The following is a 24,000-nucleotide window of genomic DNA, read 5'->3' as shown; positions in this document are numbered from 1 at the left end:
CTACGAGAGCAACACGTTTTTCCTTCAAGATTCTCTCTTTGACTTTCCTTTCTGTTTTTTCTGTTTTTTATTTTTTTAGGGTAACAGGCCTATACTCCCCCCATTTTTTAATGCTGTCTCCTCAGTACAAAGGGGTCACTCTTGCCATTATTCACTCCTCAGTCAGTTCTTCAATGGCTACCAGTGCTCTGTTGAAAATTACCATCAGAGGATCCAGTAGCAAACTGACCAGATTCCCAGAAACTCCAGGAGACAACTTATCTGGTCTCCTGATCCCAGTGCCTTAGCTACTCTTTAGGCCTGTTCCCTTTCCATCTCTTTCCTTTGTACCTTGATGTCTGCCTACTGCTCTCACCCCTCCATGGTTAAGGAGAGGAGATCTCATCAAGCCAATTTAATGCAGTTTTATCTTTGATAAACTAAAGATACTGTCCAGTGCAATTGTACGTATGAAATATTTTTAGACTTACAAATATATTTGCTTATGTGACACAAGTTTCTATTAAACAAAAAAATGAAGATGGAACAGATCAAGGCTTCTACTTGTATAGTGAGTTAGACAGGTATCAGGATGCGGAAGGTGGTCCTTATAAAGAATCATGTCTTCTTTTTAAGATACAATGAGTAGGGTGACCGTTTGCAGAATTAGGATTAGTACTATTCAAAACAGATGTGTCCAATGTTGTTGACGACAAATCTATTTAGCGCTGATAATAAAATTTAAATAAAAGTTGAATAGAGTAAAAGGTAAATAACAAAAATGGGCTACTAATAAAATATGGCAAACTGATTTCAGTGTGAAGATGTATATAGCAATGCATTTTGGAGACATAAATTCTAGACAGATGATGTGGATCTGTATGTCAAGAAAGAGTGAACCTCAGGTTGGTGATGTCGGAGAGGATTTGATTGCAATAATAACTCACATGCTGAACCATTCAGTTCTTCCTGCAGTAACTGCAATGAAAGGAAAATAATCCAGGGCTGTATAGCCAGCGGAGTGGGCATCCAAGAAACAGTAGGTTAGCTGATTCTGTACAGAGCTTTCAGTGACACAAGATTTGGAAAAGCATTTGTAGTTTTGGAGGCCTTATTAAAAAGTATCTGAAACTATAAGTGAGGGTGCAAAAAATGTTCACAATGATGAATGAGGACTTTAGGTATTCTGCGAAAAGTCTTGCGAAAACAGATTTTTCTGTGTCAGGGAGGGAATATGGAATATGAGACAGAAAGAGTTCAAGGTGCATAGCTGTGTACATGGATTTTTCATGCAGCTGAACTGATCTGGTGAGACAACAGCCATAACTATGAGTAGTTCAGTAGGAATTTATGGATAGGATGTTTAAATCTGCAACAGGGAGCTGCCTTGTCAGTATGAGGCCAGTGGATCATTCAAACATGCTATCCTAATGCATTATAAATTGTAAATTTGCCAAATGTAGCAAAACAGTGTGAGATATATAGAAGCAATATAATAGATGGAGGATACATTTTCTTAAGCCACATTGTATTAGCCTATTAGACTTCATAGTCCCAATGTCCTTTCTTACTAGCTTTCTTATTACTTAGGCCAATATGACAATGATTTTCAAATAACAGGAGCAGGATTTAGCTCCCTAATGTGTTCAATGGTACAAGATATTAAACTGATTATATTTTCCTTGAGATACATGTGAATATTTTTTTTTCTTTGAGAAACTTCCTTTAAACTGTTTATACACCTAACAATTTATTTATTGAATCTTGCCATATTCCTCTTTTACTTTAAATTCCTTTATATGAACTAATTTTGTTTGTGCCATCAAATATCCACTTAAGTTTATTGTTTTATATTTTGTGTTCCTCTTCATTTCAGAATGTTTACAAATCAGACCTTGAATGGTTACGTGGGATTGGATGGTTTCCAGATGGCTCCATTGAAGTTAAAAAAGTACAGAATGCTCAGATGATCTTAAGCGATGTGAGTACAAATTAGTTTCTATCCATTTATGTCAAAAATCGTGTTTTTATATCACTGTAGAGTTTATTTCTTTGCTTCATGAACTTCAGTTATCTCAGATATATTTGTTATAGAATACCTTTTTCTTATTTTTAGTTAGTTTAATTATTTAAATGAATAATTAAAATAGCTAGCTGTAAATAAACATGAACATGGAAAAGTGCTATTCTTACTTGTTTTAAATTTTCCATAGAGAAACTATCGCGTTAAAGTTGATGATCAGAAGTTTACACCAGTAACAGATAGAGTTGACTACGTCACAGCAAAACAGGGTGCTGAAATTCTGAATGATGTGAGTAAGCTTATTATATTTTAAAAATGTAGTTCCGATATGCCTGCTTAGGAAGACTTTACATGATTAAAAGAAGCTGCTATTACTTTTACTAGTCGATGTTCTGAATTTGTTTAGAATCTGTTTCAGATATTTTACCCTCATGCGCAGACCTAAACATAAAGAATTATAGCAAATGAACCACATGGTGAACAAATCATATCACATAGGGTGGGGGAGTGTGGCCCAATATTCTAACCATCTGAGTTTAAGTGACTCAGTAATATTTTTGTTCCAAGCATCCCGTTTTCTTTACAGTGCATCATATATCTTTGAACTTTGGATCAGGAAGCTTGGCAAAAGCCACTCTGCATAGAAATATACTGTTAGCAATGTTCTAAGCACATCAACCCTTTTTAGTTATAATGGCCATCATACGGGCATGTCACATTGATGTGCCATCCCGGTTCCTTGGATATATATTAATACCCAGTGTTTTAAGATATTGTTTGATGATACTCTTTAGCATCACTTAGTTTGAGGTGTGGCTTCAGGTTAGCAGTTGGCAGAAGAATGGTATTACATATCATTAAGTGCCTAATGGTAATAACATGAGAAATGGCATAATTATTAGTGTCTAATGGTGATAACATGGGAAATGTCATAATTATTAGTGTCCAATGGTGATAACATAAGAAATGTCATCATTATTAGTGTCTAATGGTGATAACATGAGAAATGTCATAATTATTAGTGTCCAATGGTAATAACATGAGAAATGTCATAATTATTAGTGTCTAATGGTAATAACATGATACATGTCATAATTATTAGTGCCTAATGGTGATAACATGAGAAATGTCATAATTATTAGTGTCTAATGGTAATAACATGGGAAATGTCATAATTATTATTGCCTAATGGTGATAACATGAGAAATGTCATAATTATTAGTGTCTAATGGTGATAACATGAAAAATGTCATAATTATTAGTGTCCAATGGTGATAACATGAGAAATGTCATAATTATTCATGTCTAATGGAGATAACATGAGAAATGTCATAATTATTAGTGTCCAATGGTAATAACATGAGAAATGTCATAATTATTAGTGTCTAATGGTGATAACATAAGAAATTTCATAATTATTAGTGTCTAATGGTAATAACGTGAGGAATGTCATAATTATTAGTGTCTAATGGTAATAACATGAGAAATGTCATAATTATTAGTGCCTAATGGTGATAACATGAGAAATGTCATAATTATTAGTGTCTAATGTTAATAACATGAGAAATGTCATAATTATTAGTGTCTAATTGTGATAACATGAGAAATGTCATAATTATTAGTGCCTAATGGTGATAACATGAGAAATGTCATAATTCTTAGTGTCTAATTGTGATAACATGAGAAATGTCATAATTATTAGTGTCTAATTGTAATAACATGAGAAATGTCATAATTATTAGTGTCTAATGGTGATAACATAAGAAATGTCATATTTTTTAGTGTCTAATGGTAATAACATGAGAAATGTCATAATTATTAGTGTCTAATGGTGATAACATAAGAAATGTCATAATTATTAGTGTCTAACGTTGATAACATGAGAAATGTCATAATTATTAGTGTCTAATGGTGATAACATGAGAAATGTCATAATTATTAGTGTCTAATGGTAATAACATGAGAAGTGTCATAATTATTAGTGTCTAATGGTGATAACACGAGAAATGTCATAATTATTAGTGTCTAATGGTGATAACATGAGAAATGTCATAATTATTAGTGTCCAATGGTAATAACATGAAAGCTGTCATAATTATTGGAAACCTACAAAGATGCCATCTAGTATTCATTGTATGACATTTCTTCTCATAGTACACTATCAACAAAAATCAGAAAAACTTGTTATTATGGGCCTTGAATAAGACACTTATCTTGCATGCAGTTTGGAAACCCTTACATTAAATTTTTTTTATGGTCAATACTTACATATTAAGAAATAAGTAGATTGTTTTAGCACTAAAGCTGTAATGACTAAATATTCCATGAAAACAAGCTGTAGATTTGTACTTGGAAAAATCAAATAAATCAGCTTTATTCCCAGCAGCACAAGATTTCCCATTAATTTCCTCAGAGAAATTAGCTTACATGCAAGTTGCATAGTGACTAGTGCAATCACATGAAATTTCAACAATAGATTTCTTCGGGACTGTGACTATACAACACTTGTTTTTATTCTTTATACTCTATTGTCAAAATATTAATCATAAAAGCACATCAGATGATGGCATGGTTGAAATGAGTTCACTTTGCATCAGCAGACTCAACTAGTTAACAAACAAATAGCTTATAACTTAGATCTCCCTGGTATTAAAGTACTGTAGTACTTGTCTGCATCATGAACTTGGACATACCTGTTTATTTAAAATTATAGAAATTAGCCATGTGGCTCTCCAAAATTAGTTCCATTATTGTCACAAACATGGCACTCTATGCTCTGCTAAAAAAAAAAAAAAAATCAAATATAAGTGTCAGCATAGAAGATGCTAAGGTCACTCCCAAGTGAGGAGTAGTAAAAATTCCTCCCTTGTGCAGCAACTTTAGGCATCATGAGATGCCCAGAAATGTAGAATGTAAGTACTGATGTTAGTATGGAAAATTTAGGGACACTTTAAACTGAGCCAAATCAGTTACAAAAAGGGTGAGCAGATAAAAACAGGGGCTAACATAAGTGTCATGTAACTGCATCATGGAAACCTTCAGAAGGCTTAATGACTGGGTTCTATCAAACAGATCTCCCTAGGGTCAAACTGTCATTGTGGCTCTACAATCAAGACCAAGGTCTTAGTGTCCATTTCTATAAAGTCTGAGCTGAATAAGCATCTCCAAGACAGTGAATGTAAAGAACAGTAAAGATAAGTCTCTTCCCTACAAACACTTAATTTGGTTATCTATCATGATCAGGTAGGACTTCTCCCCACCTAAACATCTTATCTCTGTGATACATAAGCTCTCACAACTGAGGGACACAAAAGGTGGCAAATTTTGTGGTCAATATAATGGAAGAATGAAGGAGACTAAAACATTTTAGAGAAAAATTGGATAATTATGAAAGGTAACAACTTAGTGTTCAATACAGTGGGGGAAAAACAAATTTTGTTTATAAGATGGCAAGTAATGTTAAGTGTTTGTTTGAAGAGAGCAGAACTAGATAAGTAGATTTTGTTGACCATGGATTAAAGAAGGACACTAACAGTGTGGTTCTTGTAAGCAATGACTATATATATATTTGAAGGTGAAAAAATAACCCTTGAAAATAATCTGAGCATAGCCCTTACATTATAAAATGGAAATTGTTTAAGATCAGGGGTTGCTTGTGTGGCAATACGTTCAGAGGACATCTATGTTTTTATGTGGACAAAACTGAATGACTGCTCGGAAAGATAAGCTATGAGCATAATTATGACATAACTAAGAAAAAATCCAGCAGCACACTATACAAACCTTTGTTAAATGTTACTAATTTTCAGTAGTTTTGATATGGCATACTTGAAAAGGTACCTAGGGACCTAAGAGGAACTGCATCGGAGACCAAGTTGGAGTACAGAGAGCTTCTCTGGCAACTCAAATTGAAAGCCAGCAGCTACCTTAGACTGAATGAATGTGTGTCTGTTAAACCAGTACTTCAGTTAAGATCAGCAAAGGTTTCATGAATTTTATGTTTATTTTTATTTTGGATTTTATTCATTGAACTAATTAGTATTCTATCAATAAGATAATGGAAATCTTCAGCATTTACATTTATTATTTATAAATTATTAATATATTGTTCTATACCCATTTCTAAAAAACTAAGATACTCTCAAACAAGTGACAAGTTGATTTTGTAAGTTGGGTATTTTAATATGTACACAACTGTTGAGGTTTAGTCCAAAACAAAGCTATGAAATTATAAAGGTGCAGTATACCTTTAAGGATCATTAAGTGTTTTCAGGAAGTGAGGTCAATGAATTTATATAAAGGAAGTTGACTTGTTCTATATGTGTTCTAATGAAGTCCCGGGAAGTGTGTGGGATGAAAGTGCTTAATGATCCGTATTTTTATTTTTAATAAACTGATTTTTATTTAATGCATGCTCTGGACTCTGGCTCCATCCTTCATACGCAGCTTTCATGAATAGCTCCAAAACAAATCCAGAAAATTGCCAAGCAATACCATTTTCTCTGGTAGTCAAGATCTTTTGGTTCTTTTGAAGAACATGATTATCAAATATCTTATCCAGCACATTCTGTTCAGTCAATGTTAGTACAATTTCTGCAGATCACCTGATATATATATATATATACATATATATATGTATATGCCTTGAAGGCATTCATAAGTTCTATTGCAGTTCATAGATCTAAATTTCTATTGTCACAAACTTGTCAAAACATTTTTCCAGACTTTTTTTGGATATTTGATACAGTTTATTTCTGGGGGCTTCTTATCAAATTATGTGTCACTGCAAGTATTATAATTACATAAAAATATTACAACATAACTTCCATGTCAAATATTTTTCACCAGACAATTTTATTGCCCCAGATTGATACACAAGCAACCCAGTGTTTCCTGTGGATATAAACTGGATCATCACCTGAGAGATGATTAAAGTAAGCCAAGCAGAAGGCTCAGATCAGGCAGAACTTCTTGTTTGTGAGGACAACACACACTGAACTGTACTACCTAAAAAAATTGTTTTATTGTTGAGGCCCAATGCACTCTCCTAAGGGAATCAAAGATAAAAATATATGAGCTAAATTTTACACAGTTATTTAGATGTGCACTGATGTGTTGTATTTTTATATGTTTTTGACAGTACAAGTACCGTGAAGCTTGGAACAGAGATAAAGTTAAATATACAATGGTTGATACACCACACTTTGCTATGGCACGAGAGGCTGCAAAGAATATCAATCAGGTGAGTAACAATATACTGAAACTTTATATATATTTTTACAATTTTTTCTGTCTCATGTTTTTTGATCCTGGTTTTGAATATTCCACAGTGTTTTTACTATTTCAACATTTCTGATCTTGGTTAAAGAATAAACTATACGCTACATAATTTGCTTAAATGAAGTGCTTGCCTTGCTCAGACATTTTAAGTTTTCAGTTACTTTTTCTGATATATGTCTGTATGATTGTTTTCAGAAACTGTACAAAGATGAATGGGACAAAGAAAAAGCTATCTGCTACCACATTCCTGCTGATGCAGTTGGCCTCCGACATGCTAAGCATTCAGACGCAGTTCAGAGTGAGGTAAAGAACCAACAGAAATGTAGCCTTCTCTTTCTTCTCTAAACATGTCTGAAGCTTTCTTGTAAACTGTTGACTAAAGGTGTTACACCTGATCCCTTAAATACGTAATCTTTCCCCTTAGAGGTATTTACCTTGATATAAAAGGGCAGCAGTCCTGGAACAGTCACACTGACCATCTAAACATATTTTGCTCCCAAGGTCAGATTGATATTTGATATGATTATTAAGGCTGTGGTATTATATACTGTATTAAATATTGAAACACCATGACTTCAATAGTTAGAATCAAACACTGCTATATCTCTTTGGCTGTGTATGTGTAGTCATCGCAACTGCCTACCCATATACGATGCTTTCGTACCTCCCAGTATATCATGTAAGTGCTGCTACTGCTGATTTAATAGCAGAATTTAAGAATTTTGCCTACCTATGGAACCGCCCCTTAACCATCTGCATTCCTTGCCACTTTCTACATTACTTATCATAATTTGAGCCCTTATTATACCTGGAAGCTCTTGGGGGGGGGGGGATTCATAAAGGTTACCACAAAGTATATACCGTGTGTACACTTTGTGCAACTGTTCTGAGTGAATAGACAGAAAAAGCATTGTGGTAGAGTTGTTCTTTAATTCAGAAAAGTTATCTCAATGAATCCTGCCATCTATTTGCTTCTAACCCAAGACATATACAGTGGGACGATCACCTACTTTTTTTGTGATGCAATGAATCCTAGCAAAAAACCTAGCCTTGTACTTCGGTTTTTTTAATAGGTGTTATGAATTTTAATTTAGACTCTGATGCAACTATTTATTATAACTGTTGTGTTTTTGTACCTGTGTGGCACTCCCTTTCTAAAGTTAACCAAAGCATTCCAATTGATAATTCTCTGCCCCTAATGTTTGCCTTTTTATTGTACCATAACAAATTCTCCTTATACTGAATACATCATGGTCTGCAATCATTTGGTTTAATAATTGCCAAATGATGATCGCCAATGTCCTGAATTGATTTTTTTTTACATAATGCTTAAATCATGTACTCATAAAAAAAACACAGCTAATTTACACTGAAATATCATTTTGTGAAACACTGGTGTCTGAAATCTACTCCATTTCCTTTTTTTCTACAGATAATTAATAATAATTGCATATTCAATGATTACTTTAACTTTCCTAAAGTTAGTGTGAGGCTGTTTCATTTGATTGTAACAGATTTTTAACATGATTTAATTTTACTTTAGCTGAAATACAAAGCTGAACATGTGAAACAGCTTGGCCACTATGTTGGTGTCAAAACCTTCAAAGATGATCCAAAACTGGTGTGGTTCAAACACGTGGCTGAAATGCAGAATGACCGATTATATAAGAAAGAATTTGAGAAGTATAAGACGAAGTTCCAATCACCTGTGGACATGCTTGGTGTCTTGTTGGCCAAGAAATGCCAGACCTTAGTTAGCGACATTGACTACCGTACTTACCTGCACCAGTGGACTTGTTTACCAGATCAAAATGATGTCATCCAAGCCAAGAAGGCCTATGAGCTACAGAGTGATGTAAGCATTTCTGTTGTGTTCATTTTTTGTCTAGTGTGTGTCATAAGATACAGTTTACCTGTGTATGACTATTAATAGGTGTTTGTGATGTGACACAAGGCATATTTGTACATCTTTAACAACACCATTGTAAATATAGGAACATAAAAATTAAAAATAACATGTTTAGATTAGTTACAAATGACACCACCTTCTCCAGTTAAAAAAGCAATCGCATACTTTGCAGTGTGATACTGTTTAAAAGAGAGACCACATGGTCCTTTCTACAACAGCATCCCTAAATTAATACATTTCAGTATGTTACACCATGACAATTTAATTTGTTCCTGTAGTTTTTATGAAGTAGATTACAATCCTCTGCTAACAAGAGACTATCAGTCTCTTGTTATGTTAAGGAATCCCATTGTCATGTGATGCCTTGGGCCTTAGAACTATATCATATATCTCTGATAGCATTTGTGCTCAGGGTTTTGTTCTTCACTTCCTCTGTTGTGGTTGACGTTCCAAATATAATGCATGGCTGCTTGGCATACCTTGAGAAGACACTGCTGTGCCAGGTGAGAGTTATTTCTGATGGCTCTGGCTTGTGTCCTTATTGGAAGCATTTTTCAAGCAAGTTATTAGTTGCCCCAGTCTTGAGGAAGTAGGTTGTCTCTCAGTAGTTAACATTTCCAGTGTACCATTAACATCTCCTTTTGCCATTTATTTCAGAAAATCTCAGTCAGTAAATGGAGACTTTACAAAATTCATAACGCTACTTAGAAGGATATCCTCAGTGGTGCCAGGTGTGTTGTTGACTTAGAACTATCTGAACCCTGACTATACCCCAGATGATCAGAATTTGATCCAATAGGTGAAGGATGGTAATGAATGACTGATGCTACCTCACCTATCCTATGTGGAGGATATTGGTGGAGTCCTGTTGCAAGTGCTACACCTGGGAAAGGACCAGTCTCTGTAGCTCTTGCCATCTGAAACTCTTGAAATGTAAGACCTCCAAAGAGTGTGTTGTTCTGTAGTTGGAGAATGCAAATGTGTGGAAGACCTAACTTGCATAGGCAGCAGCATAACTGGTCAAAACCACAGCAAACACTGAATCCAAGAATTCAGAAAAGTAAGTTGAAAATAAAAAAGCAACTGCAGGCTCCGTTCCACTCGTTTATTGCACTTTAGCGTCTCGGCCAAACAGGCTTCAAGAAGTTATACACAATACATAAAAAGCCTTCCCTATATACATGCCCACTGTTAATTAATTATCCAATTATACAATAAAACAATCAAATTAAACACTTCCAGTCCAACTGTAAATTAAGTCCTTCTTTAAAATATATATTGCTTCTTTTGTTAACAGCATGTTTTTTAACAAACCTTTGTCTCCAGTTTTAACAAAAACTTTTTCTAAAACAGTAGCCTGCAATAAGGTGTGGTCACCATTATGTTTTTCAAAGAAGTGCATAGCTATAGAGCTTTCAGCTCTATTCTTTTTAACATCTCTGATGTGCTCCTGCAACCGCACCTTAAACTTTCTTTTACTTTGTCCTATATAGTATAGGTTGCAGGGACATCTCAGACAATAAATAATGCCTTCCGTGTTACATCCATAGTGGCCATTAACAGCAAATTTCTTTTTGTTTATCATAGTAAATGTGGACACTATATGTCTACATACACTGCAACTGTTACAGGTCACTGTTCCATTTAATCTTGGAGACAGAAAAAAGCTAACTTCAGGTGATATAAAATAAGCTCTAACCAACATATCCTTCAAATTCTGTCCTCTCTTATATGACATATATACTTTCTTATTTATGGTTTTTCATAACAAAGCATCTTTTTGCAAAAAAATCCCAGTGATTAATAATAACATCCTTAACTTTATCACTTAAAATATTATATGTAGTTACAAAGATTATTTTGTCTTCTTCATTCTTATTAGGTAACTCTACATTTAATTTATTTCCCCTTTGTTTGGTAGAGCAAATCTTATTAACTGCCATATTTAAAGTTTCTTTATTATATCCCCTTTGTACAAACATCACCATTGTTTGTTTGATCTCTTTCTCTAAATCTAAATAACAATTACAAATTCTGCAAACCCTCAACAATTCTCCATAAGGAAGAGCTTGAACTGTATGTGCTGGATGACAAGTAGTGCCATGCAGAAATTAACTTCCAGCCATAAATTTTCGATGTATGGAAGTTTTAATGAACTGATCACTACCCCCACATAAACATAAATCCGAAAAATTCACTGTTTCACCACATTGTAAACCATTGAACTGCAGCCCATGTTCATTACAATGCAAGTGCTTTATAAATTCCTGAACATACTGTTTTCCATTCTCACATATAAATATTAAATCATCAATATATCGGAAGTAAGATATAACATATTGCTGGTAAAAAGAATGTTTATAAACATAATCCATTTCAAATTTTCCCATAAATAAATTGGCATACATGGGGGCAAAATATGTCCCCGTGGCAGTGCCTTGTAATTGATGGTATATTACATTATTAAAACTAAAACAGTTATTTAAAAGACAAAATTGCAACAATTCTATAACATAATTACATACTGGAGTATCTTCCAAAAAATAGCTGCTATTCCATCTTAAGGTTTAATATTGGTGTACAAACTTTTTACATCAATAGATACCCAATACATATTTGGGTTCCACTGCACAGTATCTATTTTTTGAAGGAAGTCAAAGGAGTCCCTAATGTATGACTGATGTTTTATCACATAAGGGAGTAGAAAGTTATGCAAGATAATACCTATATTATGCAGGAAATATTTAACTGCTGACACTATTGGTCTCCCTGGGGGGCTTTTTTCATTCCTGTGCAGCTTAGGGAGGCAATAGAATGTGGCCATACCTATATTTTCTAAATTACATTCTTTCTTGGCCATTTGATCTGTAATATATCCTAATTGATGTCCCTTATTTACCAGCTGTCTAAATCTTTCACCTGCCCTTAGATAAATTTCCATACTACTTACTTCATGCACAGTATTATCTTGTAAATGTTCCATACACATCTGTAAATATTGTGTGTGATACATCACTACAATTTTGTTACCCTTGTCCACTGGTTTAATAATTAGGTCCTTCCTTTTTGCCAAATCCTTTAGAGACTTCCATTCCCGTTTAGTTAAATTGTAACTTATTTCAATCTTCCTAACAAAAAAAAATCACTGTACAAGTGTTCTACAGCAAATTTTACCATTTCTGCAAAAAAATTTAACACATTAGTTTGTGTAGGGAGGAATAAAAGTACTTTTAAAGCATACATTCTTGTCATTCAACAAACAGTACGCATTTGCGTTCACTTCTTAGTCATCTACATCAGACAAACATGAATGAAAACTTTCCTCATCACTAACATCATTATTTTCGGATGTATTACAGAATGCAAAAAAAACCCATTTAAGATGCAATTTTCGTACCAGCTGAAAAATTTCCTGTTTTATCACATGTAACCTTGGTATAACCGTCAGGATAAATTTTAATCCCAAATTTAATACATTCACTTGTTCCTCTGTCAAGGAACAACCTGTTAAATCCACTACACAATTATGAAAAATAAAATCATTGCCATCTACCTGGCTTAGGCAGTTGTTTAAAATGTCCATCCATTTGTTGTTGTTGTCCCTGAAATGCTCCTCGCTTCTTAAAGTTCTTCCCCGTTTCATTATTGTTCCGAAAGCGTTGTTCGTGCATGACAGGCTCTTGTGCAGCCAGAAGAGGAGGAAACATCTGGCTATCATTTTCTGAGTCCGTCGTATATCCAGCTTCCTTGGAAGAAGCAAAAGAAACAGACTGTTGTTTGCATTTACCTTCATTCACATGCAAATCATTGGATTGCCAACCTGATTTTTTTATTATTGTTGGAGTGCCACAAAAAGGCCCTCCCATTGTTATAGTCATGAATATCTCGCTTAGTTTTTCCCAATTTACCATCAATTTGTTCTTTTTCATATTTGCTTAGCTTATTATGCATATTTTTAAACACATCAGTCATTGTCATCGACCCTATTTTCCCTAGGATCTCATTATGCATCTTTGTTACTTCTTCCTTTAATTTTTTATGTTGTATCTTATCCCTTTCGATAAGAATGGTTACCCATTCCATTGCACACTTATGTGCTGCTGACAGCCACCTCTCTCTGAACACTTTTTCAATTGGGTCAGCAATGTCAAAGGGAGTAGCGGGACTTTAAAACCTCTTAGTAAGATATCAAGTTCAAAGTAATGCTGCAATCCCAATAAATTAAAGTGACACCATGTTTCTTTAAAAATCAATCTTTCAACCTGACAGTGTTCTTTTCTTGCTGAATTTCAAAATGTTATATTAATGACTGCACCTCTGATGGTATATTGGAAACATTTGTATGTCCAACTTAGCAAACGGGTTGCTAGCCCTTTGTGCCCTTTCTTCAAAAAACTGTTTAACCACATTGTTAGAAGAATTCTCACCCATAACTAGTGTTGCATAAGGAAAAAGAAGTTCTAAACCCTGGCTAGATGATGTCCGTGATAACTAGCTGTTGTGTCCGTCACTTGGTGCTCTAGGATGCCAGATGTTGGGAACAAATGGCCAGTATGGGTTATGGGTTTGATGGCCATGGAGGAGAACAGTTATCAAATCTAATAAGCATGTTGACAATGTTGTCAACCCCTGACATTGAATCTTAATGATTTATAAAAATGCTGACACTTATATCTGCATATTTTTTTTGTTGTTGTTCAGGAAAGACCTGAGCTGGTATTAATACTAGTAGGGAAATTTGGCCAGGGTATCAGGGAACCTCTCCTACTCATTTTGATAGATGTCATGGGGTCTCTTACATCCACCTGAGCTGCTACTGTCTCAAGCAGATGAGAACTTGCTTTAACATTTCATCCAAAGGATGACACACGCAGGAGTACAGCACCCCCTTATGTTGCACTGCAGTGTCAGTAATTGATATACCTGGTGTGAGAACAGAACCCACAGCCTTCTGCATCAAATGTGTGTGTGCTACCTGTTGTGCTACTGACACTGATTACGCCACATTTTCTGTGAGGTACCGTGGCTTCAGAGTTGAATTTATAAAGCAGAGCAGATATAATACATGTTGGGTTCTTTGCATTTGAATTCATGGGGCATTTAAACTGTTTAAAGAGATTCAAAATAAGGGCTTTCATTATATTTGGAGTGGCACTGCATCCTATCAGAATTGCTATTCAGGGATACAGCTCACATTAGATGCTGCCATTTTGCATGGCATTTGACAAATGTCAAATTCTGTGAATTGTCACTAGCAAAATTAAACCAATTGATCTTATTTTTGAGCAACTGTATTAAACCTTTTGAAGTGGTCATACAAATAAGATTTTATTTTTACAGACAAAAGTCACTTGTAAGTATATTTCAGGTGACATTATCCTTTAGATGATAAGAAGGTTTTGATAAAGAATATAGGCCAATAACAGCAGAACAGTCCTGGATGTTGCACCAGAGACTGGCTTGTGACTTACAAGTTTATAAATAAGTTTTCTGTAATAACTTAGACAGTACAATATATTTATTTATTCAGTTCCTCCTAACTTGGTTGTTTCCACTAGGCATATGGTCTATTTACTGGGGAGTTTAGGGAGGATATTTATAATGACCTGCATGAATCTGATTAACATACAAGAAAAGTTTTCCTAGTGTTTCTTTGATAGGTGCCACTGAATCTTTAATATACACCTGAGCTACCCTCAGTTCAGGCAGAGGGTACCATGTTTTGATGTTTAATTCAAAAGATGGCATACCAGGAGTGCACCATCTGTTATTCTGCATGGTCAGCAATGAGACATGAATCCAAACTTCATATGTGAGGATAGAACCCACAACCACAGCTATCTAATTATAATAGCATCAAGCATAAGTGTTCTACCTGCTGAGCCACTGAATCTGAGTGATATCAAAATGGAAGATAAAACATTTCACCAGATGAAAGTAGTGGTAGTTTTGTTCTCACAAATACACAGATGAAAACACATTCAAGCAGCAGGATTTGTAATTTGTAAACATACAGGAGAGAACTCATAAACAATTTTAGTTACCTTTAAAGGGAAGCCTAGGCATAAATTCAGAGATGTGTTTGAAGCTAACTCTGATTACCCTTTGCTACAACTTAGCACTCCTGTCCCCTTAACAGACTATTTAATTCATTTGCTTCTATCACTCATTTTGCGCCCCTTGCCCTAACTTTAGTCTTCTTCAGATGAGTCCTCTAGTTAAAAGAACAATCAGCCTTATGACATCATGATGTTGGATTACTAAAGGGTATTTTTCATTCTGATGTTTCACTTTCATTAGAGATGGATCTACTCCAAAGGGTTGACTAAGAAAACAGTCACTCCCTGAAACTAATTTTATATGGGAGAAAAGCCCCCAATCTCATATTTTCAGTGCAGGGAGTATCCTGTCTTGTACCCCTTAGCTAATACAACTAACTCTGAAATAAAATTAAAAAATACACTAAGGTAGGTTGTAAAATCTTTTGGAGATTAGCTGCTCACTAACAAGAGTTTAAATGATAGATTTTCACTGAAAACAAATTGATAGAACAAATGAAACCTTGGCTGAGGGAAATAAAAACAGTTGTTAGATGGTTTGGAAGTGAAGCCAGTATAGGGTGTTTGTCACACCCTAAACATTCCCAAAGGATGTCTAGTCTGGAGTTGGCATGTGTGTGTGCTCTTTCACACTTTGTTTCCTAAGTGCTTGCATGCAGCCTTCTACCTTCATTAGAAGTATTATAGAAATTAGAAGTTTACTTTATTCTGGGAATATGTCTTTCAGTTAACCTATACTCTTATCATATGGGTTATCTGAGTAAAATTTTCATCCAAACTCTAGACTACTGGGTGGGGAATCTCCTTTCCCCAAAACTACTGTGAAATCAGAGTAAATTATGATAGCAGAGGAGGTGCAGGGTTTGCATTCTCTTGCAAGGGGCTGTTGGGGAGCCCTTTGTTCCCACAAAACAGTTTTGTTGATTTTTCTTCACATGATGATCAAGTGTAATTTTTAATCATTGTTTTTCAGATGAAAAGCCATTTTTTTTCAGTCCAGTTTATGAATTAACCTGCACACAGTGTTGGAAGGAACTCATGCAGTAGGATCTCCATCCCTTGACTATCAGTTCTTCATACCTCGTCCATCCGTAGAAACTTTGCTTGATGTAGCCCTCTACTTTCACTAATGATACCAGCATTATAATTAGGCACCTCTTTCAGCAGCTCCTTCTCTTAAAGATATTCTGGGCCCAATGAAGCTAACTCTTTTAATTAAATTAGATAACTAAGTAAATACTCAGTAATAGTTTGATCTTTACAGTACTTTGGGAGGTGTACATTTATGAGACAAGTGTCCAACCTACTATGTTTCATAGATTCCTTTATTTGCAGTACATTAAGAACATTTTATTTACCATTTAGTTACTCTGTGTCTTCTATATCCTTTCCTCAATTTATAGTTTAACTTGTGTTTTTTTTTCTCCTCTAGGCTGTGTACAGGTCCGATCTTGAATGGCTTCGTGGTTGTGGATGGAGTGCTGCAGATTCAGTGGAACATGTGAAAGTTAGAAATGCTCAGGCCCTTGTGAATGCTGTAAGTATAGCTGGCATGGAAATTGGGAATAACATACATTTCTAAAATGAACAGATAATGTTAGTGTTAGTGTTAATAGTAGTATTAATATTAGTATTAGTATTAGTGTCTGTGTTCGTATCAGAGTTAATAGTAGTATTAGTATTGGTATTAATATTAGCATTAGTATTGGTATTAGTATTAGCATTAGTATTACTATTAGTATTAGTGTTAATATTTGTATCAGTGTCAATAGTAGTATTAGTATTGGTATTAATATTAGTATTAGTATTAGCATTAGTATTAGTGTTAGTGTTTGTATCAGTGTTAATAGTAGTATTAGTATTGGTATTAATATTAGCATTAGTATTGGTATTAGTATTAGCATTAGTATTAGTATTAGTGTTAATATCTGTATCAGTGTCAATAGTAGTATTAGTATTGGTATTAATATTAGTATTAGTATTAGCATTAGTATTAGTGTTAGTGTTTGTATCAGTGTTAATAGTAGTATTAGTATTGGTATTAATATTAGCATTAGTATTGGTATTAGTATTAGCATTAGTATTAGTATTAGTGTTAATATCTGTATCAGTGTCAATAGTAGTATTAGTATTGGTATTAATATTAGTATTAGTATTAGCATTAGTATTAGTGTTAGTGTTTGTATCAGTGTTAATAGTAGTATTAGTATTAGTGTTTGTGTTCGTATCAGTGTTAATAGTAGTATTAGTATTGGTATTAATATTAGCATTAGTATTGGTATTAGTATTAGTAGCAGCATTAGTATTAGTATTAGTGTTAGTATTCGTATCAGTGTCAATAGTAGTATTAGTATAGGTATTAGCATTAGTATTGGTATTAGTGTTAGTATTAGCATTATTATTAGTATTAGTATTAGTATTAGTGTTTGTGTTCGTTTCAGTGTTAATAGTAGTATTAGTGTTTGTGGATCAGTGTTAATAGTAGTATAAGTATTGGTATTAGTATTGGTATTAGTATTATCATTATTAGTATTAGAATTAGTGTTTGCATCAATATTAACAGTAGTATTAGTATTGGTATTAGTATTAATGTTAGTGATAGTGTATATGTGTTAAATGGCAGAGGGGTAAGCAATGTCAATATGATTTTCAATTTTTGAGTTTCCAGGAGAACTGCAGGATGAGTTGAGCTTAACAGAACAAATTGGTTTAAAAACATTTGTTATCAGTAAATATCTAGCTAAAGTGTATATCTATTGAATTGTTAAATGGTAATATAAAAAATAATGAAAGAAAGATAGATAAAGAGAGAAGGAGGTCAAGTACCAAGTAATATGACATTGATGAAGGTATTAAACAAAAATGAAGGTTGACGGGTAAGACAATGAGTAAAGACTGGAAGATGCAATTTCTTTCATCTCAATTTTATGGCCATTTGATAAAATGAGGTGCAGACATCATATGTCTACTTGATTGTGCACTTTTCAACATACACAAGCATGCTAAGTGACTTGAATATTTAATGATACATTTACACTATATATACATATATAATTCAAAATGACATGGGAAAAAACACAATTTGTGTTGCCACCCTAAACTCCCAGAGCTTTACATATACTAACGTTGAAGTTTCACAACAGTGCAGGGAAGGGGAAATTACCCTTCCTGCTTTACTCCACAATCAAAGGAACATGAACCACCAGTGCCCAATGCAGAAATGCACAATCTCATGCCAAAAAACACAACACGTCCCTATTATCCACATCCTAGAACATTCTAACTATTGGCATACCTGCAGTGTTATGTCACATTACATATTACACTATAGTAATTTGCCAAAAATAAAAACTGAATACTCATCACTCAATTTAATATATATATATATATATATATATATATATATATATATATATATATATAAAATATATATATATGGATCTACTTCAGATTATCGAACTTTCAAAATGCCAACTTTCATATGGCTGACACCATATGACTGACATTTTGAAAGGCCGACAGTCTGTAGTGCAAGTATTAACTATTTAAAACTGTGTTTAGCAGGGGTCAAGCCCTCCTGCACCCCCCACACCCCCTGCTCCTTAAATATTCTCACTCCAAGATTGCAGTACAGTGCAGGAAAGGGGAATCTCCTGGCTCTGGGCTGTATCAGGATCTCTGCTATTCATTGTCGGCCTTTCAAACGTTCGATCATATGGTGTCAGCCATATGAATTTCGAACTTTTGAAAGTTCAAACAAATGAAGGGGACCCATCTTCTTCTTCTTTCAGCTGCTCCCGTCAGGGGTCACCACAGAAGATCAACTGTTTCCATTTCTTCCTGTCCTCTGCATCTTGCTCTGTCACACCAACCATCTGCATGTCCTCTCTCACCACATCCATAAACCTTATCTTAGGCCTTCCTCTTTTCCTGTTACCTGGCAGCTTCATCCTTAGCATCTTTTTCCCAATATACTCTGCATCCCTCCTCAGCACATGCCCAAACCAACGTAATCTTGCCTCTCTGGCTTTGTCTCCAAACCTTCCAAACTGGGTTGACCCTCTAAGATATTTATTCCTAATTCTGTCCATCCTCATCATACCCAGTGCAAATCTTATCATCTTCAGCTCTGCCACGTCAAGCACTGACTCCTGCCTTTTTGTCAATGCCACTGTCTCCAACCCATATAACATAGCTGGTCTCACTACCCTCTTGTAGAACTTCCCTTTCACTCTTACTGGTACTCGTCTGTCACAAATCACTCCTGACACTCTTCTCCGCCTACTCCATCCTGCCTGTACTCTCTTCTTCACTCTCTTCCACACTCACCGTTACTCTGAATTGTTGATCCCAAGTATTTAAACTCATCCACCTTCACTACCTCTACTCCTTGCATCCTCACCATTCTTCTATCCTCCCTCTCATTCACGCACGTATATTCTGTCTTAGTCCTGTTGACCTTCATTCCTCTTCTCTCTAGAGCATATCTCCACCTCTCCAGGGTCTCCTCCACCTCTTCCCTACTCTCACTACAGATCACAATGTCATCTGCAAACATCATAGTCCATTGGGAATCCTCTCTGATCTCGTCTGTCAACCTGTCCATCACCATTACAAATAAGAAAGGGTTCAGAGCTGAACCTTGATGTAATCCCACCTCCACCTTAAATGCAACTGTCACTCCCACCGCAGACCTCACCGCTGTCACACTACCCTCGTACATATCCTGTACCACTCTTACATACTTCTCTGACACTCCCGACTTCCTCATACAATACCACAACTCCTCCCTAGGCACCCTATCATATGCTTTCTCTAAATCCACAAAGACACAATGCAACTCCTTCTGACCTTCTCTGTACTTCTCCATCAACACTCTCAGGGCAAACATTGCATCTGTAGTGCTCTTTCCTGGCATGAAACCATACTGCTGATCACTAATCATCACCTCCCTTCTTAACCTAGCTTCCACTAGTTTTTCCCATAACTTCATGCTGTGACTGATCAATTTAATCCCTGTGTAGTTACTACAGCTCTGCACATCACCCTTATTTTTAAAAATCGGTACCAAAACACTTTTTCTCCATTCCTCAGACATCCTCTCACTTTCCAAGATTTCATTAAACAATCTAGTTAAAAACTCCACTGCTATTTCACCTAAACACCTCCATGCTTCCACAGGTATGTCATCTGGACCAACAGCCTTTCCATTCTTCATCCTCTTCAGCTATCCTTACTTCCTCGTTGCTAATCCACTGCACTTCATCATTCACTATCCGCACATCATCCAACCTTCTGTCCCTCTCATTCTCTTCATTCATCAGCCCCTCAAAGTACTCTTTCCATCTGCTCAACACACTCTCCTCGCTTATGAGTACATTTCTCTCATTATTCTTTATCACCCTTACCTGCTGCACATCTTTACTATCTTGGTCCCTCTGTCTAGCCAATCTGTACAGGTCCTTTTCTCCCTCCTTAGTGTCCAACCTTTTATACAACTCTTCATATGCCTTATCCTTAGCCTTCGCCACCTCTCTCTTTGCCATGCACCTCATCTCCTTATACTCTCATCTACTTTCTTCATCTCTCTGACAATCCCACTTCTTCTTCGCCAACCTCTTTCTCTGTATACTCTCCTGTACTTCATCATTCCACCACCAGATCTCCTTGTCCTCTATGAAGGGGACCCATATATATATATATATATATATATATATATATATATATATATATATACACATATATATATAATATATATATTTAGACATGTGTGTATGTATATATATATATATATATATATATATATATATATATATATATACATATATATACTTATATATATATATATATATATATATATATATATATATATGCACACGCACAAATATATATGTATATATATACACACACACTATATATATATATATAGAGAGAGAGAGAGAGAGAGAGAGACATGCATACACATAAATAGGTAGACAGATAGATTCTTTCTGACATAAAAACAGAAAACACTCTTGGATGATTGCTTTCAACCACAGATGAATTGTTTGTAGAAGTGTTTCCTCTTTTTGCATTATTCGAACAACTCACAGACAAAATGTATTTCACTAATGAAATAAAAGTTAAAGCATTGGAAACAAATGTCAGACAAAATAAAACATTAATATAATGCATATGCTTTTGAAATATGAAGTAATGTTTTATAGACTACAGAGTATCATTTTAACCATATCCACATACTGAACATTTTCTAAGTACTGAGGCCTTTACTCCCAAAATGTGACTTAAGCATGAAATTGGTGGAAAATTTTACCCCACACTTCAAACTTAGCCCTCTTATGATCCTACAACATAAACTAAGGAATGCAAATTGGAAAAGCACACGCACATATCATTCCATGATAACGCATATATCATCCCATGATAACGTATATATCATCCCATGATAACGCACATATCATTCTGTGATTGCAATGACATAATCTAGAGACAGGAACCCATTCATAGTTTGCCACAATAAATACTGAAACTGCAAAGCTTTAAATAAGCAATTATCACATTAATTAAATGTTGGCTCATATCTGGCAGTTATCTCTGATTTATAAATAAATCTGTGGAACATATATCATAAGGTCCATTATCACATATTACACAGATGTATTATGGCAGTCTAATAGTTAATGAAACAGCTGCATACAAGGCATGCCGAAAGGCAGTAACAAAAAAGTTAGGAAATGGCAAAGTCATAGATCTTGTCTAAAGCTACTATTTTAAATGCTGAAAAACAGCGACATTGTGGACGTTGTTTGAAAGTCCAATAGCAAATGATGCAAAATTGCAGTCACATACTTCAGTTTCTAGTTGGCGTCTGTGGACAGAGAAGTCCTCTTGGAGTATTTGTTTTATTTATTTATGTTGTTAACCAGAAAACTGGACTTTTCCTGAAAGTACTTGTTATAGCCACAGCTTAAGAAATACAACAAAAGTGAGATAAGTATGTGGTTTTGGAAGGAAAAGGTCACTGCACATCCAGTTAGTAAAAACTGTTGATAATGTTGTAGGACTTTAGAAGGGGATTTGGATGGGCGAACTAAACAAAAATTAATTTTGTTTAACTAAATGCTTAAGAAAAGTTTCTAATACTCACTTTCTTTTTTTTTTTCAGAGAGAATACAAGAAGGATGCTGTGGATAATTTTGCTAAATTTACACCAGTGGTTGATCTTCCAGAAATTGTCTTGGCAAAGGTTAACACTGCCAACCTAAGTGATGTGAGTATTTATCAGTCAGTTCACTGGGTGTCAAATGGTTGCCCGGATCAGTTATATTTAATATTTGGAAATATTTAATGTGAAATTCATTTAACTGTGGGGAATTAAGGTATTTTATAACTCTTACTTCAGTATGCCCAACGTGATTTCTGGAGAGACTAAATTCATATTATCTTTAATGCCATCCATAGTAGAGATTTTTGTGAAGAACCAAAAAGGACAGCCATTTGATACCAATATCACTTTTTGTGTCACCCATCTACATATAGTAATGTAAATGACAATCACAGTAAGCTCTTATGATGTTATCTATAATTAATACCCCATACCTTTTCTCCATGGGGTTCATCTGTAGAAGATCTCTTTGTGGAACGCAGATGCAGACAGTTCAACACTGAATTAATACATAAATAGATGTAATACTGTTATCCATTTACTTTGCAGCTTAAATACAAAGAGACCTTCTACCATGACAAAGGAAAGTATATTGGAGCTCCTGATGATCTTCATCTGGCCCATTCAAGAGACGTAGCAAAGATTTTCAGCAAGGTAAGTAATGCATTTACATAGAATGATAATACTTGATGTATCTATAGTAAATGAATTCCTACAAGACGCTTTTTGATAGTATATAACAGCAAAACTCAGATGACTCATCCTTCTGCACATATGTTGATGATGATGATGATGACAAGATCCTTCTGTGCATATGATGGTATTGATGATGATGATGATGATGACAAGATTCTTCTGTGCATATGATGATGAGGATGATGATGATGACAAGATCCTTCTGTGCATATGATGATGATGATAATAATGAAGATGATGACAAGATTCTTCTGTGCATATGATGGTAATGATGATAGTGATGGTGATGATGATGATAATGATGATGACAAGATCCTTCTTTGCATATGATGATGATGATAATAATGAAGATGATGACAATATCCTTCTGTGAATATGATGGCAATGACGATAGTGATGGTGATGATGATGATGATGATGATTATGATGACAAGATCCTTCTGTGCATATGATGGTGATGATCATGACAAGATCCTTCTGTGACTATGATGGTGATGATGATGAGATCATTTTGCTCATATGATGGTGATGATGATGATGGTGATGGTGATGGTGACAAAATCCTTTTGTGCATATGATGGTGATGATGATGATGATGATGATGGTGATGGTGATAATGATGATCATAGGATCATAGGAGTTTACTAGCCTATTGGCCCTGAGGCCCTTATAAGCATAGCCAAGAGTTTAGCCCATGTTTAGACATGTCAGCACCCAAAGCCCTTGTCCAGCAGGGACACGGGTGGAATCACAGGGTTGTATTTTCTGTTTGCCATCCAGTTATCCAGGTTGCATTTGAAAAGGGATAATAAGGTATTCTGCTTGACGTGGAGAGGGAGTCTATTTCACAGATGGGGGAGTCTCTGGGACATAAATCTGTCCCACCAAT

At 35.0% G+C, this 24,000-nt stretch overlaps 1 protein-coding gene across 13 annotated transcripts in view; it reads left to right on the top strand.

Moving 5' to 3' along the window:
- NEB (nebulin) overlaps positions 1–24,000 on the top strand; it is a 619,289-nt gene that overhangs the window by 352,361 nt on the left and 242,928 nt on the right. For all 13 annotated transcript variants that reach the window (XM_044074886.1, XM_044074893.1, XM_044074887.1 and 10 more), the window contains 8 exons: positions 1,856–1,960; positions 2,193–2,291; positions 7,143–7,244; positions 7,478–7,585; positions 8,826–9,137; positions 16,683–16,787; positions 22,416–22,520; positions 22,965–23,069. In XM_044074886.1, coding sequence (XP_043930821.1) covers positions 1,856–1,960; positions 2,193–2,291; positions 7,143–7,244; positions 7,478–7,585; positions 8,826–9,137; positions 16,683–16,787; positions 22,416–22,520; positions 22,965–23,069 — 1,041 coding nt within the window. The remainder of the gene's footprint in view (positions 1–1,855; positions 1,961–2,192; positions 2,292–7,142; positions 7,245–7,477; positions 7,586–8,825; positions 9,138–16,682; positions 16,788–22,415; positions 22,521–22,964; positions 23,070–24,000) is intronic.

Source organism: Protopterus annectens, chromosome 6.part0 (assembly GCF_019279795.1).
Source record: "Protopterus annectens isolate FY-2018-M chromosome 6.part0, PAN1.0, whole genome shotgun sequence".
In the NCBI taxonomy this organism is placed as follows: Eukaryota; Metazoa; Chordata; order Ceratodontiformes; family Protopteridae; genus Protopterus; species Protopterus annectens.
Note: the sequence above shows the minus strand (reverse complement) of the source record. Positions and strands in the feature narration are given on the sequence as shown.